The sequence below is a fragment of the Motacilla alba genome, chromosome Z (assembly GCF_015832195.1).
Source record: "Motacilla alba alba isolate MOTALB_02 chromosome Z, Motacilla_alba_V1.0_pri, whole genome shotgun sequence".
Taxonomy (NCBI): Eukaryota; Metazoa; Chordata; class Aves; order Passeriformes; family Motacillidae; genus Motacilla; species Motacilla alba.
This window is the reverse complement of record NC_052046.1, coordinates 55569587-55591506: the sequence shown is the minus strand read 5'-3', so window position 1 is coordinate 55591506 and position 21920 is coordinate 55569587. Positions and strand designations below refer to the sequence as shown.

General features: G+C 37.6%; 1 protein-coding gene and 1 long non-coding RNA gene across 3 annotated transcripts in view; both read left to right on the top strand.

The window, feature by feature from the left end:
• The first annotated feature begins 685 nt into the window (after positions 1 to 685).
• On the top strand, positions 686 to 14083 carry LOC119695952. 2 transcript variants are annotated; one of them, XR_005255459.1, is made up of 4 exons: positions 686 to 997; positions 10091 to 10267; positions 10838 to 11025; positions 12576 to 14083. It is a non-coding gene; the product is annotated as an uncharacterized LOC119695952 (long non-coding RNA). The 2 variants fall into 2 exon arrangements; XR_005255458.1 differs by having other exon boundaries at positions 687 to 997; positions 10838 to 14083.
• Positions 14084 to 14087: 4 nt separating this feature from the next.
• The window catches only part of CNTLN (centlein), a 171360-nt gene continuing 163527 nt past the window's right edge, over positions 14088 to 21920 (top strand). The window contains 2 exon segments of the mRNA XM_038125582.1: positions 14088 to 16839; positions 18512 to 18600. Coding sequence (XP_037981510.1) covers positions 16831 to 16839; positions 18512 to 18600 — 98 coding nt within the window. The 5' untranslated portion in view covers positions 14088 to 16830.

The following is a 21920-nucleotide window of genomic DNA, read 5'->3' as shown; positions in this document are numbered from 1 at the left end:
GCATCCAGAAACATCTCATTACCCCATCAGTGTCGGTGAGTATCTGGAGGGAGGGTGTCAGTGGATGGATACAGGCTCTGCTCGGTCGTGCCAAGCAACAGGACAAGAGGCAACGGGCAAAAACTGATGCACAGGAAGCTTCACCTGATCATGAGGAGGAACTTTACTGTGCAGCGACTGAGCACTGGAACAGATTGCCCAGAAGAGGCTGTGGAAGTCTCGCTCGCTGGGATATTCAAGAACGATCCTGTCCATGTGCTCTGGGATGACCCTGCTTGAACAGGGACGTTGGACCCGATGGTCCACTGTGCTCCCTTCCAGCCTGACCCATTCTGTCAGTCTGACCTGTACGGTTCACATGTAAACATCTAGGATCCAAACAGGGGCAGGATACATGTGCTCCGACAGCTAAGGAAGGGCAGGGATACGCTGGATTCCCAGGCATTTCCAACATCCCTCGCTCAGCACCTTGGCTGGACAGCAGGTGCTCCTAGCCCTTGAGGATGGCAGGCGCCCGGGGGTGCCGCTCCCGGGGTGCCGCTCCCGGGGGTGCCGCTCCCTGGCCGCGCCTCACCGCCCCACTCCGGCACCCGCACGGCGCATGCGCGGCGCCGCGCCTCGGGCGGGCGAATTCAAACGTGCCTCTCGCCCCTTCTCCTCGCCGGGGTAGCGGTGGACCTGTGACGTCATTGCACCGCGTCCTCTTTCTTCCCTGCGGTTTCCGGCGCTCGCCCGCGCCGTGAGTGCGGTGGAAAGTTTTCATTTGTGTGGTTCACAGCGTCGATTCTCCCCCCTTTCCCCCAGGCGCGGGCGGGCGGGGGCTGCCTGAGCCCCCTCCGCTGGGCGCGGACCCTCCTCTCCCCTCGCCGTCTCCGCGGGAGCAGCGGCGAGAGGCTTTCGGCGATGGCTTCGGGGGGTCTCGGAGGCGGCGAAGCAGCGGGTGGCACAGCTGGAGGAAGAGCTGCGGGGTCTGGCGGAGCAGCTGAGCCGCTGCCAGGTACCTGAGCGCGGAGCGAGGGCCGGCCCGGGGCCGGGAGGGCGCGTCCCGTGTGGGACCGCGGGTTCGCGTCTCGCTCCCGGCGGGCAAGGAGGAGGAGCGGGGCCGCGGGCGCCCGGCGCCTCCGAGACACGAATTAAATCTTGCTGGGGCCCTTGCCCTGAATAAAACTACCGGTCCTGAAGCTGTTTTGTTCACTCTTCCAGAAGCCACGGTTCGCTTGAATTGAAATAGTATAAGTCCCGAGGCGCTGCTGTGTGCAAATTCGCAGGAAAATGAACAGGCAGAGGTATTTTAGAGAATTTTAAGTCTTGAAGGAGCCTTTGCAAGTAATTTTTATCTCTCCCCCATCCTTGCATCATCATTAAGTATACCCAAGCTGTTTCTGGGAAGGGAGGGCTTAATGAGTAATTATGGGTGTACTTTCAAAAGTTTGTCCTCTGTGTCTCGCCTTGTGGTCTGCCTTGATACGTACACTTCCCTCATTTTTCCAGTTGGTCATTCATCGCTGATAGTTAGATGTGCTTATTAAAAAATACAAAAACATTGGTAATGTGAGGTCTTGTTCTAGAAATCAGCAAAAGTTCTCTGTCAAACATGGATTACATCAAAAATACACGGCAGGGAGAGACATGACAATGCTGCAGGCAGCCAAAACAGTACTTTCCCGTGGGACATGGTCTGGTTAAAGTCATGAAGGCCTGGACTGATGAAGGAATCAGAAGAAAGCATCCATCTGGAAGTTAGTAGAGGTTTCCTGCTTCAAGCAGCATTGATACACGTGACAATTGGGTTAGATTCCTGTCGTGGGTAGAATCAAGACTTCTTGAGAAAACATGTTGCATGGGAGATATGTGGGGAGAAGGAGCTGTCAAGTGAAAATCCTGTTTGGAAATGCTGAACAATGCTAAATGTTTAGGGGGTATCTTCAATGTCTTGTGAGAGAAGTTAAACTCTCAGTAAAGATATAGTTTACTATTCCTAGTATGAAGGTGTGAACTATCAGACAAAATTTCATGGAGGCAGAAGGAAGACCTGTGCTCTGCTCGTTTCCTAGTTGAGCATAAATTATGTATTACTAAAACCTTGCAGCATGTAGTATTTTTGAAGAGCATTATATGTACTAGAAGCTTTGAAGAAACAGTGCAAATCTGAGCTTCTAATTGCTTTGGTAACTTGATGTGTACTAATTGTAGTTAAGCATCTGATTTCCCCTTTAGATTAATTTCAATTATATGTGCATTTCTATTTGTTTCTTGATGAACACATTCCATAGGTGTTGAAGTCAACAAGCAAAGCATTTTGAAATGTATTTATTTTAAGTTTCTTGCACATTATCTTGCCATTCTTGGGTTTTTCTCTTTTATCAGATCGGATAGCTTTCTTTGAGGAAAGCAGGCAAAAAAAGAACAGGAAGCTAGTTACAGCTTTTGAAAACAGAACGCAGTCTGTAATCTCCAACTCGAGGTAGAATCCAGTATGTACCATCCTTCTAACAACAGGGGATGCATGTGTTCAGGATATATTTGAGATTATAAATAAAATAAAAAAGAAAGTGAAGCAGCAATCTCTAAGTAGAGATTCTCTGAAAGTACTGCAGTGTAGACGTCTACATGCTTCTCCATTTTACTAATCCATCAATACATTTGCCAGGTCTAAGCATGTGCATGTTACATAAAGAAGGGGGAAGCCAGATTTTAGTACATGAAAGAGGTGATAGCCTCATCAATTAGGCAGGTTTTTCAGTATAGCATTTCTTTAAGGTGATTAACTTCGTAATAAAGTTGTGTGAAGATATTCTGAATTTGAATGGGAACTAAAATGGCCTAATTTACTGAATGGACTTCAGTAAAATTCTTCAAGTGGTTTGAAAGTCAACTGATGAAATTATTTGTAGATAGTTAATCCATTTTAAGGTTATATTTCATATAAAAACTTTGTGTTTTCATATGTCACAAGTCATTTGAGAGCATCAATATATATGGATAATGTTAATGTGTTTTTCTAGCATCTTTTCAGTTGCGATACAAAGTTGTTGCTGACCAGCTAATTTCTTTAGTGTAATTTCATCTGCTGTGGTTTGCTCCATCTTAGCTCTAAGAACTTCTTTTGTTTCTGTGTTGTCTTGTAATATTTGCAGGTCTTGTTAATCAGAATTGTGAGACCATTTAGGTTGGAATGGAATTCTTGAGAGCATCTATTGCATCCCATCCTAGAACAGATTGCCCAGGACAATGCCTAGTTAAGTTCTGAGTATTTCCATTCCTGGAGACTGCAACCCCTCAGGACAACCTGTGGAGGCATATCACAGTAAAAGTGTTTCAGTTTCTCTTAAGATTTTCTTTGTTTTCTGTTCTGTGCTTTTGGTTAGAGTTGTGTGTTTCACAGAGTGCCTTAGCAGGCATTTTGGATAGAAAACTTACGTAAGTGCCTTTATAAAAGATGTTCGTGAGAGGGTGTTTACTTTTCATCCAGCAGCTGGATAAAATTGCCCAAGTCCTTTTCCTTTTCCTTCACAGGCTCATAAACTGCATTTCCAAAAAAACCTTCCCAGCTGAAATCTACTTTGGTAGTTTAAGGGTGCATCAGAGCTAAAGGATTAGTCTTAGGTATCGGTTGAGGTATTAGCCTTTTAGATATTTTTTTCTGCAGAGAATAAAGGACATTTCTCAAATGATTTGGTCTAAAGTTTTTATTGGTTCTAAACCAGACAGTTTTAGCAAAAGATCTATGTGTCCAGAAGTGATTTAGCATCTGAATAAATTATGCCATATTTCTCTTCTACGCACCTTCTTGAACTTTATATTCACTGTTATATAAAATGCACTTCTGAAATTAAATCTTCTCTGGCAACTGGAGCCTGTTGATAGGGGTCTTTTGGCTAAATACAAGGGAGCCTTCTTTGTCTAGTGAAACCCCTGAGTCTTAGTGGAAGTATTGTGCATGCTAGCTTTGCTCTAACCTCAGGTATTCCAGGCATCTACTTCTGGATATTGTTTATTTTCTGTGGCAAAATTCTGGAGAACTTAACTCTTCTAGTCAGCCAGGATGGTGGTCATTATGTTCAAAACAATGTTTTTTATTCAGATTTATTCTGGTTTTTTTACAGTAACAATTCCTACAGAGTAAAGGTGCCTACAAGAGTCATATATGGTATTCTTAATACTCCTCTTTTTTGTGTGTGTGTGTGTGTGTTCCTTTTTTCATTACTTTCTAAAGCTGAGGTTCTGCTACTAAGTCTTGACTGCTGCTGCTAAAGTGGGGTAGTATTTAATATTTCCTTTAATACTACTCAAACAATTGCAGGATTGTCAATAGTAATAAGCAAGATCTTGAAGTGGGGCCTGTTAAAAGCACAGTTTTCTTGCAGTCACTCTCTGAAAACTGACATTGACATATAATTTTGTGATGAGAAAGCTAAAGGCCAGATTTTGTGGTGAGAAAGTCAAAAATGAGAAAGCCAAATTAAGAAAATAATCCAAAACTCCCAGATTGTCTACTGAGAAGCCTTGTATAAAGCTAAGGAGTTGTACCTCTGTAGTATGCTGTTTTGGGAAAATTATGATTGTGTCTGCAATAAGACATTTTGTAATTATTTTTAATTTCAGTGGCTCTTCTTATTTATGGTTCCTGAAAACAACTGAAAAGAAAACAGAAAATTGTTTTTTATTTTTAAATTTCTTGTTTTATTTGGCACCTTTTTACATTTCTCTAATACGCTTGACATTATTGGAGGGCAGTGGAAAGACAAAGGTCAAATAGTAAGTCATGTCACATCTTGTCTCTGTCACTTGTGTTAACTGCTGTATTCTATTTCAGAGTTTTATGCTACTGCCCACCACCTCAAAATAGCAATATCTTCAGTAACTATGTTCTTATTATTCTCAGGAGTTTTTGTTTTTCCTTGGTGTTGGAAAGATCTGACTTTGTGTTTTACCTCCATTTTATTTTCTCTTGTGATTGTATATTTTTGAGGTGGAACAGATGGATATGCTGTTTTTGCAAAACATGATGGCTCCAGGTATAGGAAATTAGTCTGCTTTTGTTTGCTTCTGTTTTTTTTTTTTTTTTTTCCTTTGTGCTTCTTTTGATTTTTGGGGGTTTTTTTGGTGGTTTTTTGTTTTTGTTTTTTTTTAGTAAGGGGGATGATATATTTCTGGAAGCTCATTCTGTGGGTGGAACTTCTGAGCCAAGATTACTTTCTTTAGCTTTATGTGTTTTCTCTTTAGTCTTGTGTATTTTTTTAAACCACTTGTTTGTTTTGTAGAGATTTATAGCATATTCCTTGGTGTCCTGTAAGGAAGCCTCTTGTGGTGAAAGACAGTTCATTTGGTGTAACATAATGTGCATTGCTAAATTGATGATTGATGTCCTAGCTCTCAGACTCTTTCTAGAATAGACACTGTCATGTCCCCCTATTCTGTACCTGAAAAGATAGGAATAGTTATTTCAGGCATTCTGTGATGGGAAACTACATCAAATCCTTGCTTCAAACAAGACAGTGATTCTGGACTGGATTTTCTATGTTGAACAGAATGTCCCAGATTAATGGTAATACAAAAAGTTGGAAGAAGCAAGCACATTATCTTCTGGTTTTACTTATGCTATTGGTGATACTCACAGGACAATTTTGATTTGTTCAGCTTAATTTTATATTTACCATCCTAAGATTTTTCTGCAGAGAAAAATATTCATCAAAAATGCTGCTTAAAATTCAAACAAGTGTCTTAACAATTTACCCATTATTAGTTTCAAAAAAACCAAGACACCATCAGTCTTCATTTTACTCATTGCAGCTTTTTGATTTCAAAGGTAATATGGCTTATCTTTCTGCTAAAATGATACTGTATTTTCCTTCCCGAGGACTTTCTTTTCTGGCTTTATAGTTTTACCAAAGCTGAACTTCTCTTTATCTTTTTTTTTTTTTCCTTTTCCCTGCATAAAAATACATATATTATTTTTAGGGAGGTCTTGTTAGTATTATCTTCTGTAGCTCATATGCCTTTTCTGTCAGTGGTAGTTATAATGCCTAATCTTCTACTGTATTAGCAATTAAGTCTGCCATTGCATGGTACTCTGTACAGCCCAAAAAGTGCAGTCTGCCAACTGGCAGCAGTCTGCTGACCATACTGTTTAGTCAGAGAAACCATACTGTGTATGGTTTTCAATTTACAAATGCAGTTTACCCACTAAAAATAGATAGTTTGCCATTAGTCAAACAGTTAGGAACTGATCAGTAGTCTGTTAAAGGTTCTGCTGCAACAAATTCACTGGTAGCATTTCAACACTTGTCAGAAGGTGCTAAATACAAATGAGAAATACAGAGATCTTCCAGTAGCTGCTGCTGCTGCTTTTGCTTCTGTTTATTACCAGGGATTGGAAAGAAAGCTTGAAGAATGGACTATGTGTATCTCTGGGCATTTTTGGGTAAAAGAGGATCAAGAAAGGCGGCCGCTGCTTTGTGGGAAGTGAAGTGGCAGAGATTTCTCTTGCTTTCTGATTTGTTTCATGCTGTTTTTCCTGCTTGTTGTGAAAAGCTATGCATAGATCCATTGTGGTCTTTATGTCCTGTTTTATAGTGTGCTTGAAGAAAAGAACAGTTCTTTGTGGTCAGTGGAACTGTCTAGTTTTGATCACTTTCTGTGTCTATTTGCCATCATTAGCACTGATAACAGAAAATATCTAATTAGCTGTAAAAGTGGGTGCATTTATTCATTCATTCTGAAGCAATTTATTATCCAGCACACCCACTGAAAATAATGTAGCCATGATTGATTTATATGTAGTTTTAATACCCCGCTCATTTATTTACAAGTAAACATGAAAAAACATTAACTAACACACCATGACATTGTGTTGCTTCATTATAGGTGACTAGATATTGCAGATTCATGTTGATGATATGTATTAGAAATGTATTTAAATCAATATCTGGAAATTGAAAGTAACAATATATTTAAAAACCTTGAAAAACCAGAATACTAAAGCATAGTTCTTCCATGGTGATCTGTTTTTATGTTGACTTTGTTCTTGTCCATCCAACTTTGTGACCAAAATTGAAATTTTTGTAAACTACCAGTATGAGAATTTGAGTGTGTCAGTATTTCTTCTAGAGAAACAGTTGATATTCATCCTGTTGTTTTGAAATGGAGCAAAGCGTTTAGTTCTTCCATTCATTAAATGCTAATTTCTTTTATTAGTGATTAAGTCAAGACCACATATTTATTGGTGCCAAGGGATGCCAGCTGTTTAGTGCTTTGGATGGTTTTTTTGTTATTTTATACTCTTATATTTTGCCATAAGGAGTGTAAATCAAATGAGTCTGATTAGTACAGGTGTTGCTAGTAAAGGCCTTACTCTTTTTGTATTATATACAGAAGTGGTGTTATTGAATACCTAAGTTTGTTTTCTTCTACTTTATTTTACTTCCTGCAAATTTTAGTTAAGTGTAGTGAATTTTTTTGTATCTGGTATTCCTTTTGAAAAATACTGGTTTAGAATATAGAAGTAAAACCGAAGACTAACTAGAAGTGAGATTTAAAAAAAGTAAATTTTGTGCTTCACAAAGTCGTTCTCTATTCACAGTATGTCTATGTGTGAATATTTTAGATTTGTCCAGCATGTCAGTGGGAATTTAAAATTTGGTGCAGAGATTACAGAGTCATAAAATAGCTTAGATTGGAAGCACCTTTAAAGATCATCTAGTCCTGCCTCCCTAGCCAGGAGTGTCTTTCAGAAGGTCATGTTGCTTAAAATCCTACCCAACGTGTCTTTGAACACTTCTGATGACACGTCTGGGGTCACCATTTGATGCGGTGGTCTTCAGGGCAGTCAGGACTTGGTGAAGGGAAGGAGAGATCTTGACTCCATTTCAGAAGGCTGGTTTATTATATTAAGATATATATTACATTAAAAAGACCACACTATAACTATACTACAAAGAACAGAGAGAAAGATTCATCAGAAGGCGAGACAGGAATAGAAAGGAATGAATAACAAAGTTACTGGGACTCCTAGAGAGTCCGAGAGCTGCTGCCCTCTTGATTGGTCAGCAAGTAGAAACATCCTATATTGACCAATCAAGAAAGCACCTGCTGCATTCCACAGTAGCAGATAACAAATTGTTTACACTTGAAGCTGAGGCCCTCTCAGCTTCTCAGGAGAAGAAAATCCTAGCAAAGGGATTTTCATAAAATATCATAACTACACACTTCAGTGATGGGGGACCTGCAGTCTTCTTCCATTGCCACACCACCTTGTTGTCCGCTTTCCTTATTTTACATCTGAATCTATACTTTATCAAAATTTAAATATTTTTAAATTGAAAATTATACAATTTAAGATTGTTAAACCTTTTCCTTGTTACTTGAGACTTCGGTAAAGTTTGTCTTTCTTACAAGTACCATATTGAAAGGCGGCAGTCAGGACCCTTGTTTGTATTTTCCAGGCAGCACAAATTCAACTGTTTCATCCTTTTTGCAGAGGAAAGGTGTTCCGTGCCTGTGATCAGTTTTGTGGCCCTGCTACAGACCTGTGTTGATATCGCCATGTCTTTCTGGTGCTGGGGTCCACAGAGCTGGACACAGTACTCCAGGCAGAGTCTCACAACAGCAGACAAGAGAGAGAGAATTGTCTCCTGTGACCTGGGATGGGCCCAGGATACAGTTGGCTTTCTGGTGTGCAAGTGCATGCTGCCGACTCATGTTCAGCATTTTGTCCAGCAGTTCACGCAAGTGCTTTTCCACAGTACTCCTCTCAATCAATTCATCCCACAGTCTGTATTGATAATGGGCTTTGCCAAACCCGGGTGCAAGACCTTTCATTTTGCTTTGTTTCACCTTTGAGATTTTCAAGCCTGTTGATGTCATTCCCTCTGAATTGCATCCCTTCCTGCTGGTCTAGAAGCTGCTGTGCTCGGCTTGGTACTGTTTATATAATGAAGATGTAATTAGGAAGATGTTAATTAAGCAGTACTGGTTTCAGTATAAACCCTGGAGGAACACCATTTATGATTGGTTTCCGTGTGGACACAGAGTAGTTAACTGTAACCCCCTGGACAGGGACATAGATAGAACCTTACTCATCTTATTGTGTATCCATCAAACCCATTAGTTCACCAAATAAATGGCAAGAATGTTGTGGGTGACTGTATCAAAGGCTTTATGGAAATGAGGTAGGTGACATCCATAGCCCTTCATTTATCCACTGATGTCATCACAGGTGTGGTTTGCCCTTGCTGAAGTATGTTGCCTGTATGTATGTACCCTCTTGTCATCCATGCTTGTCATAGTGTATTGATTTGAAAGCAAGCTAGTGGGACATTCCAAGTCAGAACTACAGTTTATTAGGAGAATTAAAATATGGGTAATCGTACAGAAACAGTGTCAGATTCAGGACACTGACACTCTGTTGGTCAGGATGGTGGCATCAGTCTGATTAAATGGTGGACATGGTTCTGTTAAAGTCATGATCCTGGAGAAGGGTCTGGTCTTTCTCTAAAGGTCCAGTGATGGTTATGTAGCTCTTGTCCTCTGGGAATACAGTAGGTAGGGCTGCCCATGGTGTTCCAAATCTCATATTATATCCAGGTAGTAATGCTTGGTTCATCCCCCTGGGCAGAGCATCTCACAATGGGATGATGTAATTTTTGAGTCATGCAATGAGGCTTGATGGCCCATTAGCAGAGATAGCACTTGGAGGGAGTTACCAGGGATGAGTCATGGAGGAGGTAAGGAACACTGCCATACCTGTTTTAACAGCTTATGAAGATGGTAATAAAATATCTACTTTTGGTTACATCTTACATTGTAACCTAAGACACATATGCAGATTGGTGGTTCCCATGATCTTTTTTACTCTTTTTGAAAAAAGACATGAATTTCCCTTTCCTCTAGTCACTGGGGACTTTGGCTGGCTGCTCTAAGATAGATGAATGCAAAAAAATAACTGTTACATGAATAGCAAACCACTGCTTTTGTCAATAAAGAAAGTTGCGTTTTATGTGCAGAGATTTAGGCTCTTGAAATTTTTCCAAATGCAGTGAGGAGGCCTCTAGAACACACTTTGATGTCTATGTTTGCCATGTTGTTACAGATTCAACATGGAGGAGAATGACTGGGTGTAGCTGGTCTAGCTTTCCCATCTAACTGTTTTGGTTTGGGAAGAAGGTACGCTGTTCTCGAAGAATGACTTCAGATAGTGCTCTTATCCTTTGCTGTTATTGAGAGTGCACTGTTTCAACTATTTGAAGTTCAGCTCACAGCTTAAAAGGTATGCAGATATTCTCATATTTGTCCACAATTTTTGTCCGCATGATTTGGAAAATACTACAATGCCATTTCAGGTGCAGTTGAAATAATGGGCCCAAATTGTACTTAGTCATGGTAGTACAGAAGGAATATACCCAAATGCATACATATGGTTCTATTGTCTGTAAAATAGAATTATTTATGCATTCTTGTATTCTTGAATGGATTAAAAATCACAAGTGCATTATGATTTTATTAATCCAGAGCATTACATTTAAACAAAACTAACTCTGAGAGCTGTGCTGAAGCTTTTAAATGATCCTGTACTCTCAAGTAAGTGATAGAATTGTTGCAATAACTCTGAATTGTAGTGCTTACAGAGAGCAGTTATGTGACTTGGAAAATTCATGTCCTACCCAATTCTGTGCATCTTCTGTGTAAATTACTTCTATGACTGCAGTTGGTTTTAATTGAAGTAGTTTAGAAAGTTATAGCTTGAAATGAAAGCTGGCAGATCACTTATCCTATCCTTGATGTAGAAAGGGATTAGAAGAAAGCTTTTGATTTCTCACACGTTCTCCTTTTTGAAAAGATTTCCTACATTTATCAAGTGCCGCATCTCCAATACTGACTACTCCGAAAAAAGCAAGTGCTGGTAGAAGGCTGTTCTAGTGAACGAAGGGAAACAGAGCATCCTGTGTGGTCACTGAAGAAGAAAGTAATTTACTTTTTGCTGTTCTATGAGGGTGGCATTGTGTGTGATAGGTCCTTGTCTATCTGGTAAGTTCTGTCTACAAGTGAATTGATGTTTGTTTTTGTTCTGTGTTGGTACTGTTTAGCCTTCAGTTCATTTTTTTACTATGCCATGACCATTTTTTTGCTATGCCATGACCTTGTATATCTTGCCACAATAAGTCAGTTTTTTTATGCCAATTAAGAATATATAATGAAATTATTCAGTTAAGTTCATTGCTGTCTTTTTGTTGTGCTAATGAAGTAATCTGAGAGTAAATCATCTGTAAGCACAGTATCTTTAGTATAAGTCGGGTGGTATTTTTGCCTAGAGCAGCACTATTAGGGCATCAACATTGTAACAATGACACTATATTATTTTTATTGTGCTTGTTTGCGTTCAGCAGAGTAATGAGTAAGGATTCAGTTTCTAAGGGAGTGTGTGTTTGAGGGTGCGTGTAGGTGTGTATTTACCCAGAAGTGTTGCGTAAAGCAGTATACTACATTCTCCCTTTTTGAATCAAATACATGTTTGTTGTGAGAACTACCAACAGAGACAATATAACAGTAATTTCTTTGAATATAAAAGTATGTGTGAAATATACATGAAACTGTTTTTTAATATAATGCATTTACATGTTGATTGTGTCTCACTTATATTGTAACATTAAGGAATGGAGGGGATGGGGGAAAATACTGTCGTTGGCTGATGATGTCTGTTAAAAAAAAAAGCAGTCAGTCTGGTCAAGTCATGGCCCTCTTACAAATTTCTGCCTGATAATTAGATGTTAACAGTGCATACTGTCTCTATGCACTGTTCCGTACATGTCTGTGAGTGACTTCTGTGAACTTGAGAATAGCACAGTATTCTTTTAAGAGCCTGGTGTGTCTAAAGTTCTGAGTTTTCTTGTAAGTTGCTGATCAGTCTTCTGGTGACTACTTAGGTTGTTGAAAAGCACAGCACCTCACAGATAGATTTTTCTAAAGACTAAGAGTATTTTTGTTGAGACTATTCAGCAGGACATGGTTGTAAAGAGAATACCTCTTATTTAGGAATGTAATATGGAAAACTGGAAAGCACAAAGAAACTGACACTGTAGGTCAAGAGAGTCCGAACTGACAGTATGCAACAGCATAAGTTTAAAAATCTTGCGAGACATCAAGAAAGAAACAAGTCTTGTCACTTGCATGTGAAGTATATATATCAGCTTGATAAGACTTCAGTTGTTTAGTTGGAAATGTACTAGTCTATTGTAGATGCTCAGGAAGCCCAGAACAATCCATAGACAAAATTTTCTTGCAGGTTTTTCAGTACGTATACCAGCCAGCCAGGTTATTTCATGCATTCCCCACTCATGCCCCATACCGTGTAGTATTTTGATTTTCATACAAATTTTTCCAGCTTGACAATCATGTGTTTTGAAATACTCAGTTCATAACACAGAAAATTATTGGCATGTAATTGTTATAGAGTTCTTATTAAAAAGTAACAGTAAACCAGTAGCTCTCTCTGTCCTTCCAACGGCTTTATTTTCCCACTTGGGGACATGTACTGATTAAAGAACTAAAATGAGAGTTTGTGTGTTGTGTTTTTGTAGGGATGATTGCAGCGGCGGGGGTGCAGAAGAGGCTGTTTGGATTGAGTGTGAAGAGGTTGGGGTTTATCTTCTGTTTTTCTTCTCTGAGGGTATTGTCTTTTTAGATTTAGGAAGATGAATAATAGTAAGTGAATAATAGTTTGTAATGCTGTAAAGATATAAGGTATGATAGGAACACTTAACAGTAATTAACATGCTTAGAAATAAATATAGTGAAACATCAAAAGGAGTACTGATTTTGAATTGCAGGTAACTGAGATGCTTGATGTATGAATTAATGTTAAAGGGGGGAAGTTTTTCAGTTTATCCTTGTTCTCAACACAGTGCCTGATGTACATCTAAACAAAAAACTAAACTTTTAGATGTAAATTAAACAAAAAGAAAAAAGATACTGCTTATGCTTTTGATACTTGTTTCACTGCTAATTTAAAAGTTTTGCTTTAGTAAATTCAGTATAATTACTTTAAAAAAAAGATGCCAGCTAATTCTCCTTGATAAAGCTGTTTAAAAATATTCAAAAGATTCTACAGTTCCAAGTTTTCATTAGACAAATAACTGCAGTATTGATACAGTTTTAGGTATTTATGATATCAAATAGCCAGTTAAATAGTTATGCTTGGAATTCCCTTCCAAAAGGAAGATAAAATGTTTTGAATAAGGATATTTGGTCTTTCCCTGCTTGTAACCCAGAGGCATTCTTAGTTTTTTGATTTTTGATGATGTTTTATAAGTTCACAGCTTCACTTGAAAGCAAATACTCATGCTGTAGCTAGTTACGCTTAATAATGTTTGTTAGCAGCTTATCTTTTATCAGTGTTTCTGAGCTTGCTCCTGTTAAAAGTCAGTAAGAAAAAATCCAGTTTACTCTGCAAACAACACATTTAAAGCCTAGGGTAGTCTGCATTTCTTTTTGTCTTTTTGTATGATGAACTACAATCACTTTAACTGTAGGCTGAGGGGAAAAATGTCACTTTTCAGGGAATACACAATGTGCTCTTTTCTTTTTTCAGAGTATTTTTGTTCTTGCATGCAAACTTGATTGCAGGGTGAGCATCTTTATCTGACATTAGATATGTTCTAAGTAATGAGTAATTTTTGCTAGCTTTTTCTGCCTTTATATAAGATCCCAGCTGTTCAAGGTACACTCTTGCTGACCTCTTGAGTTGTTAATGTGCACTTGAGTAGGCTGAATGTTCTTTGGGTAAGCTGAAGATTGATACATCCCAGGCCTTGACAGCTGCAGTGTTTTTTTTGTGCCAGCTTCAGACAGTGTAAGTAAACAGTCTTTTTTCCATAGAAATTGTTTGGCTCCCAGGGCCATGCAGGGAAAAGCTCTACCAAGTCCATGAGTTCTGCCAAGAGCTTAAAAAGGCTGTTTAAACTTCTTTTCATCTTAAACCTTAATAATTTCTAACTCATATTCATTCCATTATACAAAATGCTTAATTAATCATATTATTGAGATTTAAATGAAGTAGCCATTAAAATGTTTGGCATGTTAAAGAGAAGAAATCCTCATATGGTAACTCAACATTCTTTGACTAATTTCTTTGTAATACTTTGTGGTTTTAATGAAAAATTTTGTACATTTCTGTGTAAACTTTCCTTTTGTGAAATGAAGTTCTCATATTTTTAACTTTGGATGAAGTAGTGGTTTTTTTGTTTGATCGGGTTTTTTTCTTTACTGGTAACATTTGAAGATGCATTTGCATCCTTAGTTTTTTGGCAGAAGTAGACTTAGGCAGGACATTGCTTACTTTGCATATAGAGAAGTTAAAGTACATATTGGGTGCATAGTGAAAGGCATATGATGATTTAATTTAGCATATCTGTTGATATAACTGCAGCATTTCTTTATAGTTCTGTGTGTGCTCATTCGTAATTTGCAGTAGAAACTTTAAATGTCAGTGTGTCATCATCAAAAATAAACAGCATGTATTGATGTATATCATTGTTTCCCAGTTTTGGGAATTCCAGTGACTTTTCACTTCCACAGGATTTGTGAAGGTTTGTGTTTTGTGGTTGCAGTTGGTGTTATTTGTTTATCATTTAATGGACACCTTTTAGCCTGTTCTATGTAGCATTTCTTTGAAGTTTGTTTAGTGGTCATTCAATATTCCTTATTGCAAAGAAGACTTTTTATTTTACAATTAGGATGAGTTTTTTAATGTTGTTTCATCTACTGTTCTTTTAGCACAGATGGAAGAGTTACAGAACTTAGGTATGTAAGGAGTGGCAATTTCACTGACATAAGTACAAATTTGTGGCAGATTTTACTCTCTTTGGACAACTTAAAGTAACCTGTTTGTGGAATAGTTACAGGTTAAATCGAACTGCTTGTTTAGTTAAAAGAGATAGTTTGTACCTGAGTGTTTGTGTTCGCATTAGGAATGTTAGTTGAAATTTTGTATTTTGTATTTATATTACCAAAGGGAGATTTTGGAAAGTTTAGATGGAAATTCAGTTATCAGAGCTCAGTACTTGCTGTATACTGAGCAAAAACTAAGGGAGGAATGTGAAGACTTCACTCTTATGGTACATATATATGCAGTATATATATATATTACATACTTGTTCATTAGGAACAATTCAATACCTGTTGCTGTGGTTCTGTGGTTTTCCATTTTTTTGGCATTTATTTTATGACAGAGGAAAGCTGTGCTCAGAAGTATGCATCTGAAAGTTGTGTGCTGTTCCGTGTTCTTGGATTGCCTCAAACTGTTTCCCAGCTGGGACCAGAAATGTATATCAATCTGCATGGTAGGACAAAAAGCAGACATCCCTGCTTGTAGGGAGTCTCATGGTATTTGATTGTGCTTCTTAAATTCATATGGAAGCCCAAGGGTCTCAGCTCTTATAATATATAAAAAAATAAGCAGAAAACCCAACAGCCACCTCTGTTGTATTTGTATACACCTGGATTTGTATTCAGGACAGTTAAGGGGAAAGTTAAGGAAGTATGCTCATAAGCAGATCCAAGATTTTAAATAGGTAAACAAAATTAACTAAACATAGCTCGTGAAGTCATCAGTCAGCATAAGAAACTTTTGACTGTTTGCTTGACTCAAGATTTCGGAGTGTTTTCATGTAGAATACTATTAGCATTTTGTTTTATTGGGTCTTCTATCTCATGTAATGATTTTGTGGCCTTTAGACTCATTTCTTAGTGATTTATGGTAGTTTAGTATAAAATACACAGTGAATTCTGTATTAAATATATAAAAATGCTTAAACACTATTATCATGAAATTTCTGCTCTCCATATTTCTGATCAGTTTAGCCGTTTGAATTAAAATTATTCTAAAATTGGAGTAGATACAGAGGTTTATTCATTTTATTATGATTCGAAGATTTCATTGTACCGAAAGGCAGCAAGGCTGGTGAAGGGTCTAGAACGCGACTCCTGTGAGGAGTTGCTGAGGGAGCTGGGGTTGTTTAGCCTAGAGACGAGGAGGCTCAGGGGTGGCCTTATCACTTTCTATGATTGCCTGAAAGGAGGCTGTAGCCAGGTGGGGGTCGGTTTCTTCTCACAGGCAGCCAGAGACAGGACAAGATGACACAGGCTTAAGTTGTTCCAGGAGAGGTGTAGGTTGGACATTAGGAAGAATTTTTTCACAGAAAGATTAATTGGGCATTGGAATGGGCTGCCCAAGGAAGTAATGAAATTACTGTCCCTGGGGGTGTTTAAGGAAAGACTGGATGTGGCATTTAGTGCCATGGACCACCTGACATGGTGGTATTTGGTCGTAGGTTGGACTTGATCTCAGAGGTTGTTTCCAGCCTAATTGATCTGTGAAAGTAGTGTCATTTAGGCTGGAAGGACTGCTGACTTAATGTCCTCTGAAATAATTAAAACAGAATCATATTTTATTTGCTGTTGTTTAGAGAGGTTTAGTCTGGCTTTGTGGCTTGTTTTTTGTATGCTTGTTTTGTTTGTTTGCTTTCCCCCTGACTTATCAGCATAAGCACAAGATTTTTTTAGTTAAAATTACTGTGAATCTGGCTTCTGTGTAGATCCTAATGCTTTTTGGAAGCCTGCAGCAGTTGTCCAAATCTGAAAAACATTTTTATTTTTAATTCTGTTTCTGTCTGAGAAGAGGCAGTAGGTCATGCCTGCTTCACAGTCTACACACATTGTCTTCAGGTGGCCTGGTGAGGCATTTTTGGGAGATGGTGTCTTTCATTCTGAGGATATGAAACAAGAGGACTCTTCTTATAGTCTTTCCCACTGATACATAGAAGTTCAGTATACTAAATGTGTCAGGTAATAGCATGAAATTTGGAGTTGTACTTTATTTTTTTTACGTAGTAACCCAGTGAATATGGTTCTTAGTGTTTATTTTTTAACTTAATTCTGAGCTGAAAGTTAACTTATTTTTTAGCACTTGTACTGAGCACAGACTTGGATACTGATGCAAAATCATTTGAGTTACTAATTATCTTGTGTGCTGCTCAGCTTTTGTGTTACTTTTCTTTAAAAATGGATGTATTGCTCCATAATCCAGTTAGTTACTGTTTGTATGCAGAAGAGTCACTTTTGGTTTTGAAAAGAACGCTTACGCTAGTAACCTAATTTGATTAGAGAAGGATTGTGGTTTTTCAAGTGCTTTAGAAACATCTTGTTCCTCTTTTCTTTTTTGCACAAAGTTTTTTGGTAATTGTTTGATTTTGTTTGGAAATTCAAGAAACACAGTCAGCATTTTAAAAGCTCTGCACAATCTGTGAAAGACAGTTGAAATTTTTCTGCTTTTAAGAAAGATGAACTCTTTCTGGTGTAATGCATTTTGCATAAGATGATAATGGTCTTGAATTACAAGGTCTTTTTGGCAATTTGGTTTTTAATATTTAGATTTGACATTAGAAAGAATTTATTGTCAGGCTCTGGAACAGGCTATTCAGGGAAGTGGGGATGTTGCCATCCCTGGCATTATTTAAATGCCGTGTAGATGTGGCATGTAGGGATTAGTGGTGGATGTAGCAATGTTAGGTTACTGGTTGGATGCCTTGACCATAAATGTCTTTTCCAGTCTAAATTATTTTTTATTTCCAAAACACTAGTAGACTTATCTGCACTCTAATTATTTTTGCCTGTTGAGTAGGCCTAGCTGCCAATATGCTATGGATTTAGCTTATTAGTTCCTAATTCTATGTTAGACAGTTTCAGCCTAGTCTGGACTATGGTTTATGTGCACATATTGTCTTACTGGTCTTCATCTTTTGCTGGATTTTTTTTTTCCCCTGACATTTTTATATTATCAACACATGGGTTTAGATTGTAAAATAACTAATATTGATGCTTCCAGAAATAAAATCATATTGAAATAACAAGACACCAGTGAAAAATAACAGCTAACGTGTAGTAGAAAATACAAATGTGGGAAAGTTTTTAGCTGATATCTAGTTTTCACAAACTTTTTGAAGTCTGTTTGTAAACAACAATGTTCCCTTGCTCACTTGAGTTTTCTTTCAGAAACTTCTATATCCTGCAGGTTAGATGCCTGTGTGTTAGAAGACTGTTTTACTGCATATTTTGAAATAAAGAGCTGCATGTGGTAAAACTTAATGTTGAAGCAGGTATTCTAGGCTTAGTATTTAATAGAAATTGTGTTGGTAACAGTAACAGATATAGCAAAAGGCAGCCTTGTTTGAATAATGTAATTTCTGCTGCCATATGTTACATTGCGTACTATTTTAATGTTGATTGTTGGTGTTTATTTTACTTCAGTATTCTGTATGGTTAAAACTTTGATTATTGAAGAGAATTATTGGCTGTGTTTCCATGGAACAGTGAGTAACTTGCAGGGAGTTCTCACTAGATTAGGGCTTTCTTGGTAATTGTCTTTTGAATATGCTCAGTATAACCTTTTTTTTTTGTATGTAAAAGGCATTATACATGTAATGTGTTTTTTCTTCCTTTTTTTTTTCCTATTTCTAAGGCTGATAAAGAATTTGTGTGGTCTCTTTGGAAACATCTCCAGGTGTCAAAACTGGATCTTACTCAAGCTGTCAGCTTGGTTGTGGAAAGGTGAGTTTGAAGATTTAACATGCTACTAAAACCAAAAAGCAACCAACTTCCCCTGCTGATATGATATTCTTTATCTTTCTAATTGAGAACAAGGTAGAGTTCTAAAAATGTGTTGAAAAAGTTTAATTGTGAAATTTCATTAAGAGTTCCTAGAATACATTGCAAATTTTCTCTTTTCATGCAAGTTGAAGCATACTTTAAAAATCTGTTCTCACTGAAATTGCTGTGCTGCAGTTCAATACTATTTTAAAATTACAAATGTCTTGCCATGTTTTGTTTTCCTGTTGGAAGAGCAGGAGGAGGAAAATGGTAGTTTTCCAGTGTCATAAGCTGTTGGGTAACAGTTATATATAAATTATGTTTATCTGAATTCTTGAGGAAGTGAAAAGCTAAGATTTGGTAATAGAAGAGATAACTATCATAGGATCATAGAGCATGCTGCATTGGAAGAGGTTGGAATCGTTGAGTCCTACTCCTTGCTCTGCAGAGGACACACCAAGAATCACATCATGTGCCTGAGAGCATTCTCCAAATGCTTCTTGGACTCTCTCAGGCTGCTGCTGTGACCACTTGCCTGGGGAACCTGTTCCAGTGCCCAGCCACCCTCTGGGGGAGGAACTTGTCCCTGACTGTAAGAGCTTCTATCTCCATTAACACAGACAAGCAGGATCTTACTTCTGCAGCTTATTCCTCTGAGGATAGCAATAGTGATGATTTCTTCATGAAACTTACTGTTATCTGATTCCTATAAATGTTAGTTAATTATCACAGTATGCAGTTGATTGTTTTGGAGTGCTAATATTTATGAATTCAGATTTTTTTGTAGGCAAAAGATAAGGAGAATGTGAATGAGTTGGCTGTCAGAATTGAAACAATTATCTTGTTTCATGATGTGTTTCATGATGTCCCTCTTGTAAAATGAAAAAGGGGATTTTTTTTTAAAAAAGAGAAAAAGAATGGAATTTAACTTTTTTTTAATGGCATGCCGATTTTACTTGGGAATCTTGTTATAGATTCATGGGGGTCCTGGCTCCTTTGGGTTTACATTGAGTGCCTTGATATTAGAAGGCATGTTTTATTGTTCACATCTTTTCTTCCTGGACTTCTTCTGTTGTGTTTTTTCACTTGTGAAAATACAGTATAAACTTCCTTAGCTAGGAGGGCATTTGACAGAATCATGGTATTAGGGTTAGAAGGAACCTTGGGAGATCATCTAGTGCAGCCCCTCTGGCAAGGCAGAGTCACCTAGTGCAGGTTATACAGGTATGTGTCCAGGTGTATTTTGAGTGTCTCCAAAGAGGGAGACTCCACAAACTGCCTGGGCAGTCTGTTTCAGTGCTCTGCCACCCTCAGCATAAAGAAGTTCTGCCTCATGTTGAGGCACCACTAAAAAGAGTCTGGCCACATCCTCTAGACACCTACCTTTGAGATATTTATATGTATTGATGAGATCCCCTCTCTCTCACTATTTTTTATAGTGTTGTCCCCTGTTCTACCTTGCATATAGCAATGAAAATTTTTGTCCAAAAATATAATGTGATCATGTAACTAGAAGTTATATTCTAAAGGATTCATATCCAAAGGAAGACAGTGATGCTATAAGGACATGCCGGCTATTTTAAAGAGAACTGTTATTGGGGGTTCACATATGGTCGCCACTGATGATATCATGTAAACACTGGCTTTGTATTGGGACACTTCACTGCTCAGAGTAATAACCTTGGCTGTTTAGGCAGTCTACTATTCTTACGGTTGTTTTCAGGTTTGATTTAGGAAATAATTTTAATACATGATGAAGACTGATGCACAAATTCGTAGCATTCTTCATTTATGTTGAAATGCAAAATCATAATGATTTGTTTCCTAATAACATTTGGTCATGTTTTCATGAGAACATTGGTGGTAGAATTCATCTTCCTTCATAAAACATAAAAAAATGAGATAACTGCTTAAAACATGTAAGTACCATATTTATTATATGTAAACATACATTGCATGTATATAAGCACAATTATATTGAAAAAATTAAAGAACTTTATTGTCCTAATCACATTTTATAGATAGCTGAACAATGTGGAAAACTGTAATTCTTTTACCTGAATCTTAAGAAGGCAGAAGCAGGTATTCAGGCTTATTAACATTCTTTATTTATGTTGCATATAAAAATAATCAGGATGTTAGGATGAATTGCAGCATAGAGATGTTAGAAAGCATACCTTTAAATAATGGCTAACAAATGAATTATTTGGAAGTCTTGAATTGTGTGCCTACACAAGTCTCTCTTCTTTGTTTATTATTTTTCATGTCTAGGAATATTTTTATGCTTTATAGATGTCCCTTGCTTTAAATTACTTTATGCTTTATTTAGAACAGAAATTGGTAATTTTGTGTATTATCCTTATTGTTACAATGAATATGGTGCTCTTATATACCACCTTGATGCACAAAAGCCAGATAATAAGCTCAAATTTTTTGTATGTGCTTTGTACTGTTTAGAGGCTGGTGATTGCTATGTGAAACCCTGCTGACATACTTCTATTAATGTGCTTGTCTAGTTTTTTTATGTCCTCTACTCTTTAGAATTGCACTAATGCTTTAGAACCTTTTTGAACTCAAAGCTATACATGTATATCACAACTTTTCCATGCTTCTCTGAATTATGGAATTAAGAAAGAAGAAATTGCTTCCACAGCATCTTTTTAGGTGTTATCATTACTCCTGAGAATCCTGGAATAGGTGTGGATAAAACCCCTTCAGTATATAGGACTTCTATTAATCACATAACTTTAAACTTTGGGCTTGCTTTGATTTGACAGATGTAGCAATAGTGTGTATTCTTCTCTTTAATTGATGTAGCTTCATCTCTTTTGCCTGAGAATGGTCTCATTGGCACTTTGGAAATAGTTTCTAGCCCAACTTTACCTGTGAAACTTCTGCACAACCAAATTACAGCCCCATAAATTCTATCCTAAGTTTTTCTGCTATTACTCTCCATAATGATTTCCTTAGTAGCTTCAGTTTCATGACTGTACCTCTTCACATTCTCACCCTTTCAGAAAAGTTTTTGTCTTATTCCCTACCTTATAGGAGTAAATAATATGTTTTTTTTATGTTAGTATTAGTTTATCTTAGTTCCAGTACAACATTGATTGTCTTTAAAAGCAGTCTGCTGTCTACCACTGCTGCTGTGCAGAAAATTACAGGACGATAGATTTTCTGGCTTTGTTAATCTGGGAAAAATACATGGGTTTAAAGAGTTTAAAAGACGGGATGATTAAGTAACTGTTATAAGCAAGATGATTTGTGATGCGTGCCACTTG